Below are 11,053 nucleotides of genomic sequence, written 5' to 3'. Positions count from 1 at the left end.
AAGCGAAAAGCATTAGCATGAAAGGAGAGATGTCTCTAAAAGATGTATAATCAACGTCTGGTAACAGTAATTATTCGATTCCCATAAAAATAAAGCTTAGAGATGAACTTGCACGCTAGTCATTTGTCGAAATTACTATATAATATATTGTGTTAGAACTTATATACCGGGGCACCTGGTTAATCAATCATTCTAGAATCACCAGGGGTCACAATATAATGCCCGGAAAAAAACGTCCATATACAAAAGAGAACCCTACTGCTGACGAAAGCCATCCAACCCTTCATAAGGCGCAACGATGAAACAACCACCACCCTTTCGCGCACAGCCGGATAATAAACCAGACATTCAGCTCATACAGTGGCCGCGCACAGCGGGCACCAGATATCCTAATGGGAATACAAAAGGCCAGATAGCAAGGGCCGCAGCACCTCATACGGAGACCCGTCTCCAGAGTTACGGCTAGCCTAAGCTGAAGCTCAGCTTCCGGCCCCTACCTAACCGAAGTCGGAGGTGGGTAGGACCTCTGAACAAGGGTAACATCTTCCAGTGTACCACCACTTTGTGAGTTACCCGAACTCCGAAACACCGGTAAAGCCAACATTTATTGCACCTCTTGGTCAGTTAAGATACTTCTATTATAAGTTAAATTATTTTCACATATTTAATTAAAATAAAATAGTTTGATTGGTGCCATGACTGTCATTGCCTCTCAGGACACCCACATTCACGGCACAGTGTTTGTAGGTGGCGATTTCGGAGAAAAATTCCCGTGTTGGCATAGTCACCTACAGGCGTAAGAATGTTAACTGCTTTTTGAGCAGGAAGGGAACAAGTTTTCTGTGCATAATTAAAAAAAGACAGCCCATAAGCTTTATTTTTAAGTTCAACAATTTGGTACTTTGAACATTTTGAAAATTGAAAACCAGCCTTAAGGAATCAAATTGCGTCAACTTAAGTTGACCAGGTTTGACTAAGGTATGATGTTGCTTCTCTGGCTAGCCAGTCTAGCCTGGTAACCGATCAACCGAAAATATTTTAACCATTGATCCCACTGTTACTACATAGGGACACGGCACATGAGAGTTGATTTTATTTGAAGGGCTAATACAACTATGGCAGATTAACTACCACACGAGCTCTAGGATTGCAATTAATTACGGTACCCTCAACCTTACTTTAGCCTCGTGCAAGGCCCTCCTAACTTTTGTGAATGTTAAGGCCCCTTGGCTTTAGTCTACGCAGCCTAATGTTTAATCTGCCACTGCCTAGCAAGTATTTGCATTAGTGACCGATATGACTTTTGTTACGAGCACAATTACGAAGCAAAAAAATTTCAAAAAGAGCATTTTTCTACACGATATTGGTTTTTTGAACAGCGGCTGGAATTCGAGTGTACGTTTCCGTTTCCATTCGAGGCATTTACGACATCCGGGAGGATCAAATGGAACTCACCATGCAATTGTTTCTGTACGAGTTTTGGTTTAACCCGACTTTAGAGCTCGAGAAAATCAACATTAGTATAGAGCAACGCATTCCGAATCATTTTTCCCGGTGTATATGGACTCCTGATATTTTTATCAGAAACGAGAAAGTATCGTCTTTGTACGATATTACTTAAATCAATCAGGATTTCAAAGTTTTTCCAGATGGTACCTTATACCGTTATAGCAGGTATTATTTTATTTTCATCAGGATAGCTTAATCACTTCCAACTTATTAAAACTATATATGTATTTCAGATACCGCGTAACATTAGACTGCCCGATGGACTTTAGACTCTACCCAATGGATGTTCAAACTTGTGTTCTTTACATGTCTCTATGTATGTATATACTCAAGAAAAAAGTCAATTTTTTTTTGGTTTGGTACGTTTTAAATTAGGATAATGCCCACGTACGTCTTTTGTATAAAGGAAGGTAACATAGTCTTTTAAAGTTAAACGATTTTTATTTAAAATTACGAATCATATTGAACCAGAAAAAAAGACTTTTTCTTCTATCTAAAATGCATTATTTTTTACGTACATGTCAATTAAAAAAATTGCCCCTATAGTTTATTGAAATGTGAAACCTGAGCTCATTTTTAAAAAAATAGGATGGCAAAAGCAGGTTAGAAATTTTAAAGGAAGAACGATTATGTTGTTTTATTTTACGCTTTCTTAACGTCAGTCAATGAATGCTAAAGCTTAAACCAAATGATTTCAAATAAAAGATAATAGGTTTTATAATTTTGCATGAGCAGATACCTTATGTTTTAATTAAAACTCACAAGTTTTCAGTCGATATGAAGTAGTCGAGGGGTCCGAATTTTGCGGGATTGCGAATCTCAAAGTAATTTCTGAAATCAAACTGATTTTGAGTTTCTAGAACGTGATTTTCGGGGCGATTTCCGGGTTTTTAGGCTGATTTTGAGATTTTGGGTCTGATTTTCACCCAGATTTCAGGATTTTAAATTTGATTTTAAGAATTATAGAATCATTTTTCTCTAGAGTGCGAGGGATTTTACAAATATCGGACCCTTGGAAGTAGTATCACGTGCATATAGTTTGTCCAATTCATACAAAACTATGTTATCCCAATCCACCACGCTTCTTCCCCCTAAAAAATCAACAAGGTATCTCATTAGTGTTCGAAAAACGCACCGGTGACGTTTTTATTCGTTACACTCGTTCTGTGGAAAACTTGATCAAAATATCCACGGATCAACGTCATTCTAACTATAATTATAAATAATAACATTCCGGCTTTGTTCTTAACCAATTTAGTTTCTTCTAAGAACAACGATGCCAGATTAAGTTGGATGGGCGAAGAAGGAACTCCTCCTTTCTTACTGAAGCGAATCCCGGCCGCTTCTGTGACCTCTAACGTCCAACCTTTGCAATTCACCCTTAGTTTCCCACCGAAACTCAGAAACTACAACTTAAGTTTTGTCGCTGGTAAGAAATTTCTTTTTCTTTATAACACTGAATACGTTTTTGTTGAAAAATTAATTTTTAGAATCAGGAAAAATCATCATTCTCGCTGAATACGTGGTATTGTCCAAGCAGCTTTGATTATTGAATACAAAAAATGTTTACTTTCGTGGAACATCAAAATTTAGAATTCCAAAATCGCCATTATCAATTACCCTTTACCAAGAGCCACGTAGCGGCCAATACAATGAGCTCATAAACTACTGGATTATTAAAAGACACAAAGCGTTTGCTTAGTAGATGAAAATCCTGTAGTTTATAAGCTTCTCATGTAAACTGAAAGAGCTAATTATTAAAGATGCAACAGTTAAATCTTACCACCTCCCTTGGTTCACCGAGCTAACCGCTGTCATTTCATCGACGACTACGAATTATCGAATGTTAAGAGCGAAGGGTATGCTAAATGACTACGAGATATTACCATGCCAATGGTCATTTATTACACACATTAAACACTTAAGCAAATACAATATGAAGCACCTACTCAATTTCAATCAATATGGACTAATACCGTTGCAATTCACCGATAATCCCAACCCACATGCATCATAATTCCCAAACCTCATTTCAATAAACCCCGACACTACTTCTATACAAAATCATAAAACGATACTTGTAAAATCTTTTAAAAACTATTTGTCAAGCCAGCCATTGATAACTTTTAATTGTTCTTATCACAATTGTCGATACCGACCGCCGATGCGTCACCTTCGGAAACGGAATTTTAAGAGTTCCGTTCGGTTAGCCACAGAAGAAGACTAGACGATGGAAGATAGCAGTGACGAACGAAGGCTCGGACAACGAGACATGTGGTATTCGCGCATAGCGCGACTTACGAGCGAATGACTGATTTTTACTTATGGTTCAACTACGAACTCTTTTAAACGTACATTTGACCCAAAGGTCCAAGTCCCAATCTAGGTTTTTAATTTTACGGAACACTGTTAAGTTGAGATTCCGCATTGTTGAAGTTTTATAGCAGCAGCGCTTCGCAGTCATTAACAAGAACTGGAGTAAACGATAAACTGGTTTAATTTATTTATATAATAAGAGCAAGTTACATGATAGAAAGCTGGTTAATTAGTGACACACTGATACGCAGTGTAAAGGGTTTTTATATTAAAACCCGAGGGGGAAAAATTTAAAAAACAAATATAAAAATATAGCGGAGAGATAAAAGTAAAAAACACCCATCCGTGGTTTTGTTTTCTTTCCCGCTCTGTTGTTGAACAATCTTCGTCGGTTATCTCCAACACTCTCCCTCGACGAAGATATGGTTAAATGCGTGAATATCTCGGCACGTAATGGCTTCGTGAAAATATCTGCCAACTACTCTTCACTTGGTACGTAAGTGACATCAATCTGACCGTTGAGCACAAGTTCTCTCACGTAGAATTGACGGACGTTGATGTGCTTTGTACGACGATGAAATTCTGGATTCCGGATCAATTTGATAGCTCCGGCGTTGTCAATGTGCATAACTGGAATATCATTTTCTCTTTCAATGCCCAAGGACCTTTTGACGGCTTTGATCCAGCCAATATCTTTGGCTGCTTCTGTAGCGGCAACCAATTCCACCTCGGTAGTGGATAATGCAATGGACTGTTGCTTTCGACTTGCCCAGGTAATAGGCATTGATCACATCAAGCAGACAATTCCCGAGGTTGAGCATCTGTTCTTTCACATCCGGCATAATCGGCGTCGCAGTAGGGGACAAGTTCCGATGTGTCATCCGATTTGAACAAGAGACCCAGGGTTGTCGTTCCTCGTAGATATTGAAATAAATGTTTTATAGCGCTCCAGTCTGCAACTGTTGGGTTTTCTATAGCTTGAGATGTACGGCGAACTCGATGTCAGGCCGTGTACCCATTGCAACATATCGAAGGCTTCCAATGGCTGAGGTGAACATCGTTTAAGCTCCTAATGTCTTCTTGCCATCTTCACTCGTATCTGGCACAGAGGCTGGTGTTTTTACAGCTTTACAGTCAAGCATTGTTGAATCTTTACAAGACCTTCTCCATGAAGAAAGGCTGTCCTTACATCAAATTGCTTTAAATGTAAATTCTTCTGAGCAACGATACTGAGGAATACTCTCAGGGTCTCAAAACGGGCAACTGAAGCGAAAGTCTCTTCATAATCGATCCCTTCTCGCTGTGCATATCCCTTGGCTATGAGTCTGGCCTTATACTTGGAAATCGTACCGTCTTCGTTTGTCTTTGTACGAAACATCCATCTATTTCCAATGATTTTCCGGCCCGGAGGAGGATTGACCAAACTTGACGTTCCTTCATGGAAGAGAGCTCTTCAGACATTGCCGTTTGCCATTTCATGGATTCGGTGCTAGAACGAGTTGCTTCGGCTGTCTTTGGAAGATCGTCACTGAACAGGAACACTTTGTCTACAGGAATGCAGGTAGTGTGTGCCCTTGCCCTCAGTTTTGAACGATCTCGAAGGACGGGACCGGTGACTGCAGTGGGTGATTCGACGGATCTGGATGTCACGTCTTCGGGAACATCGACGGATCTGGATGTCATGTCTTCGGGGACATCGACGGATCTTGATGTCACGTCTTCGGGAACATCGACGGAAATTGATGTCACGTCTTCGGGAACATCGACGGAAATTGATGTCACGTCTTCGGGAACATCGACGGAAATTGATGTCACGTCTTCGGGAACATCGACGGAAATTGATGTCACGTCTTCGGGAACATCGACGGATCTGGATGTCACGTCATCGGGAACATCGACGGATCTGGAAATCACGTCTTCGAGAACATCGACGGATCTGGATGTCACGTCTTCGCAATGCAAATCGTCAGAACTCTGCAGTCCCTGATTAGAGACATCCGTACATTCTCCAGGTTTAGTTTCGAGTATACACTTCTCAGGATCGAACTTGACATCTCGAGATCAAATTACTTCATTTAGCTCTGGAACGTAGACTCGATATCATCCATGTTATCTTCTTAACCAACGAGAATGACTTTCAAAGCTTTCTTAGACAGCTTCCTTCGCTTCTCCTTTGGCACATAAACGTAAAAATCGGTTCCAAAAATGCGCAAATGCTTGACTGAAGGATTCAGCTTTCCAGTTCGTACGGTGTCTTCCCTTTGATGCGAGTTGGGTCTGTGCGATTTAGAATAAACGTCGTCGTGTTGATAGCTTCAGCCCACAGCTTTCGAGGAAGATCGGGTTTCAAATACAGTATCGCTCGAACAGACTGCATGATTGTTCGATTATCACGTTCAGCTACTCCATTTTGCTCAGGAGTGTATGGCATTGAGGTACGATGCTTCAGGCCAACTTCTTGCGTCGTTATTCGGTGAAATTCATCAAAGACGTACTCGGTCCCGTTATCCGTGATAAGTTCTCCTACGGTATGCTCATGGTTCTTGCAGAATACGAGAAAGTCCTTGAAACGATCCACAACTTCAGATTTCTTCGCCAAGAAATATGTGATACGACAGCCAGAGTACTCGTCCTTAAAGTGAAGATAGTAGAGCTTGCCCTTCATTGATGGAAACGGTGATGGCCCCAGAGATCTGAATGAATTCGTTCTCCTGGCTTCGTGGCTTTATTTAACCGAGTGCCCAAACTGTGACGAGTCATTTTTCCAAAGATACATCCTTCGCATTGCTTATCAGTCTCCTGATTGATAATCTCGTAACCGAGTTTCTTCAGGGTAGCCGCTTATGTCTTTTATCTTGATGGTCCAATCTTTCGTGCCAGACTTGGAGGTCTAGCTTTTTCTCGTTTCTTGGACCAGTGGCAAGATATATGGAACTCGATGGCTGCTCCACAGTCATATCCACCCGGAACAGTAACTCGACTTTCCCAGGAAGATGTAAATGCTTTCTTCCCTTGATTTTCTCATATAGGCCGCAGGAGGACGCAGTGGCTTGAAATTCCAAGTTGGTGTTTCGTTTCATAGCGCTTTTTAGAGAAAATACGTTGCATGCAAAACCGCTGATGTGCCAAACGTTGTGGATAATCTCGTGACGTACGCGAAAGTCACCCTCGCCGTCCGCTGTCATCTGAGCATTGTTCGCAACTTGTAAAATGGCTGGACTGTCAAACCTCCGGAACTGAATGAACTTCGTAGCGTCATTGGTGATGTGTTGCGTAGCTCCGGAGTCGAAATACCAGGCATTATCTGCCGTAGTGTGAGCAACGAGGCCATTTGCCGCAAAAAGACCACCGCCGTTGTCGGCGCGAGTGTTGTTTCTGTTTTCTCCAGTTTTTGATTGCCGGTTGGTTTTTTCCCTCCTGTGCAGTCCCTCGAGAGATGTCCTAACTTCTTGCATAAATTTGAAACATCTCGGCCGATTTCCTCATGGCGTAGAAGACCATCCATCGTGGCAGGAATTAGAATGCTGTGAAACAGGATACAATGAATACAGGTTACCAGGATAGCAAAGACTTGAGTTGAATTGATCATCATAAATAGTAGCGTGGCGCAGTGTAAGCGTGCTGGGCCCATAACCTGTTGATGTTTGTCGTTTACCCGAGCTCTTGTTCATCACTGCGAAGCGCTGCTGCTATAAAAAGTCAACACGGATGGATAGAAAAGTAATAATAATGCTACCATTTTCCACAGAGTTACCTGGTTTTGATGTCAATGTTCATCCGGGAATCTTGGGTCACGTGAAGGTGACCCACTCACTTATCATGGGTGGAGTTTATACTACCAAATCCAAAAATTTCAAGTACTTACAGTACAGTTCTACAATTATTTGTGATTTACAACTGATACTAAGAAATTTTAAAAGTTATTTGGAAGATGGCTTTGTGGCTTATTCATCATGGCTTGGCAATTACCCCAATCACTAACCCATCAAAATACACTAATAAGTTATATAAAAAAGTAAAATCCCTTGAAAAGTAAAAATATTCCCCAAAAATCTAAGCATACACTTTCAAAACAAATCATATATTCGTCAAAACGAAAGGTAAAACATTTTTCTCGAAAAACTCGGACGTTTGGCAATTTGACCATCGGCACGGTATTTTTTGAAGAAAGGATTAAAAGAGAGGTTGGGAGCTCCTTGACGGCCATTAAGTGTCGGAAGGGGGGAGCACTTAGGACGGCGACCAACAAGAGCGATTCTTATCTTCGCCGACCGAGCGGGTTCCAAGAAATGGGCACCACACAACTTAATCTCAAACGTAGGGAGGGGTTATTCTACTACTTTACCCCCCCCTCGCATCAAAATAGGTCTCGTATTTCAAATTTTTTATTTTAACTCCAAAATTTCGTTGCAAAGATCGTCCATTTGTGCACCTCCAGATTGGTTTTGTTCTAAGCAAATTACTCTGCCTTTTTATCCCATAATCAACGAATACATAATCTCCAGTTTTTATAATTTTGAAAAGATTATGTGGAATCTCTTAATTTCAAGCGGCGTCTACATGTCACGAGGAAGGTCTCAGAATACCTCTGTAAAATCAATCCCAGATGACTAAAAATAAATAGAATCTTCATATTCACCATATTTAAAATACATACTCCACGATTCGTTAAGATATTTATATAAAATATGAATAAAACATTTTAAGGCAATTCAACAATACTGGAATACTCATTGGAATTCCAGCGTCATATAACGGCGGGATTGGTGAACATGTACATCCCCAGTTTTTTCGTCGTCTGTTTGTCGTTCGTCTCATTCTGGATCGACGTGAAGGTCATACCGGGCCGGGTCACTTTGGGAGTGACTGCCCTCTTAACCCTGGCAACGCAGATCGTCCACGCGCGCAGTGGATTACCGGATGTGGAGTATTTGAGTGCCATGGACGTCTGGTGCCTCGTCATGGTCTTCTTGTCCCTAATTGAGTTCACTCTGGCTCATTCATCGTATCAGAGAGACAGCCAGGTAAAGAGTGCTATTCAAAACAATGATAATTTTTTGTCATTTATTTCGTCATTTCAACAGGTTTATATTTTTATCAGGTATCAGATGCAGTTGTTTTTTCGTAATTTTTCATTTACCGTACTTATAGGCTCATTTAGTAAGATCATATCGTTGTTGCCTTTGCCAATGAAGGATCGAAATTAACTAATTTGAAGTTTCGTCATTATGAACAAGGTTGTCAATAAGAACCTTTATACGATTTATCTAGTTTGAGCCATAAGTTTGAGCTTTCGAAGTATATGAAAGCCCGTACAGCATGGAAATTAAATATTAAATTATTAGTTTTAATAATCGAAATTTTATTATACCAGAAATTGTACCCACATACGTTCACTAAATGAAGCTATAAGCTCCATGTTCATAAGAATAGTGAACAGTACAGATGTACAAGGGTTATAAACTTGGTCTATTTAAGTTCATATGAGCAGGAAACTAGAAGGTTATTTCTTCCCAGGGGCCCCGAGACCTAAAAGTTATGAATTTCAAATTAAGTTCATTAGGTTTTTCACAAAGAGTTTTGCATTTGACTTCTGTTAAGCGCTCGAGATCACCCCGATTTCGTATCGTTCCCAGATCTGATTTGATTAATATTCACGTGTTCCATGCATTTAATGATCTAGATCCGCTCCGATATCCACAAATTAACGGATTGAAATCGCTCTCGGGGCAAATTTTTTCTAATGCCGTTGATTCCGCTCAAGACAAATGATTTGCTTTCGCGAATCTTTCATTTAGTGTCTCCCTTGATCGGTGCCACGACAAAGAAGTCAGAGATGGATTCGGACAGAAGTCAAATGGAAAACGCTAGTAGTTTCATTCTCCAAGTTCTTAGGTTTCCCCATTCCATAATATTGGTTGAGGTTGACTGTAACGGTTAGTCCAAAGAGCTGTTGGCTCGCGTTGCATTTTGGTTTTGCCAACACCGTGTTTCGTACTGTAACCATGGTCACCTGATTTAAAGCCATTAAAAGTTGGAAGCTAGCTTAGGCCTACGGTGGTGAATATTTTTATTAATACATAATAATATTAATAATCAGCTGGACTAATGCTCAAAGAGGACTACACCAATAGCCTCTTCGCTACGAACCGGAGCGGCAGACATCACCCGTTCGTCACAAGCGTACACTAAAATAATGCAGAACACGATTGTAAGACCAATAACTAATTATAATAGTATAGTTAAAGTAAGAAAGGTGATCTTACCAGAATTATACAATTGATATATTAAGAGAGAGGTTAAGAACAATACCGTAAAAATGAAACATGTACCTTCGTACCTTCGATGCAGTTTTCAAAGGTAGCGAATTCCCCGTCAAACCCCAAATATTTAGATTACAACGAATCACGACTGATTTTTCTTCGATTTAAAAATTAAAACGTTAATATTTTCGTTCTCGTAGGTAAATAAATCGTAAGGCAACTTTATTTGTTAAATTACAAGACAAATCAAGTTAATTATTTGTTTTATTGGAAACAATAAAGCTTTTTTAAATTACATTAGGTTATAAATATACCGGAAATTAATCGATATTATTTAATTGTTAAACAAACATTTATTTTGAAATTTCATAGATGAACGAAAATGAAAAGACACTAAAGACGAAATATGGATCAGAAACTAATGACAACGAAGACACTCAATCCTCTGGAAAGATAATTAGGATGGCTTTCGAAGAAAATAACTCTAAGATTAAGAGAAAGACCACGAGTGCCAGTGCTGCAACTACGATGAACCATTATGATAATAAATTCGACCAGATAGCTCGGTTTCTATTTCCCGTCTCAGCCTTGCTATTATTCGCGGTGTATTGCATTTATTACCTGTGTTTCGCGAATAGCTCCAAAGTTTATGATCCGTTATTGTTGCGCAGAGTATTTCTTTGAAAATTCTTGTTCGAGTTCGGTTTCTACATTTCACATTTTAGCAATTGGAAAATATATCTTTAGAATTTTGCAGAAAACCGAGGCCGGGCGTAGCAAATTTATATACTTTAAAAAAAAAACAGAAACACCGCGAATTTCTGACGATATAGGTTTTTATTAAATTGAATATGAACTTAAAGGGCCCCACCAGCGTGTGAAAAATTTGGTTGAAAATCCAGTAGCTCCGCCCATTATGTACCTCGTGATAGAAAGTCTGGCTAATCATTTTCCAGTATTTTCCC

General features: G+C 39.8%; 2 protein-coding genes across 2 annotated transcripts; one reads left to right on the top strand and one right to left on the bottom strand.

Moving 5' to 3' along the window:
• Window positions 1-6,055: 6,055 nt before the first annotated feature.
• Window positions 6,056-6,490, bottom strand: y (L-dopachrome tautomerase yellow). Its single transcript, XM_090166676.1, has one exon. It carries the CDS (start codon window positions 6,488-6,490, stop codon window positions 6,056-6,058), a length of 435 nt encoding a protein of 144 aa, XP_090022802.1.
• A 2,107-nt stretch (window positions 6,491-8,597) lies between these two features.
• Window positions 8,598-10,772, top strand: LOC149955537 (glycine receptor subunit beta-type 4-like). Its single transcript, XM_090166675.1, has 2 exons — window positions 8,598-8,849; window positions 10,461-10,772. Exons 1-2 carry the CDS (start codon window positions 8,598-8,600, stop codon window positions 10,770-10,772), a joined length of 564 nt encoding a protein of 187 aa, XP_090022801.1.
• The last annotated feature ends 281 nt before the right edge of the window (window positions 10,773-11,053 follow it).

This window comes from Leiobunum rupestre, chromosome 2 (assembly GCF_980474605.1).
Source record: "Leiobunum rupestre chromosome 2, qqLeiRupe1.1.hap1, whole genome shotgun sequence".
NCBI classification, from domain to species: Eukaryota; Metazoa; Arthropoda; class Arachnida; order Opiliones; family Sclerosomatidae; genus Leiobunum; species Leiobunum rupestre.
The sequence above is the reverse complement of the archived record's forward strand: the minus strand, read 5'-3'. Positions and strand labels throughout refer to the sequence as shown.

Coding starts and splice junctions, on each gene's coding strand:
- y (XM_090166676.1), bottom strand. CDS start 6,490: ATGAAGGGCAAGCTCTACTATCTTCACTTTAAGGACGAGTACTCTGGC.
- LOC149955537 (XM_090166675.1), top strand. CDS start 8,598: ATGTACATCCCCAGTTTTTTCGTCGTCTGTTTGTCGTTCGTCTCATTC. Junction 8,850..10,460: donor CGTATCAGAGAGACAGCCAG/GTAAAGAGTGCT, acceptor GAAATTTCATAG/ATGAACGAAAATGAAAAGAC.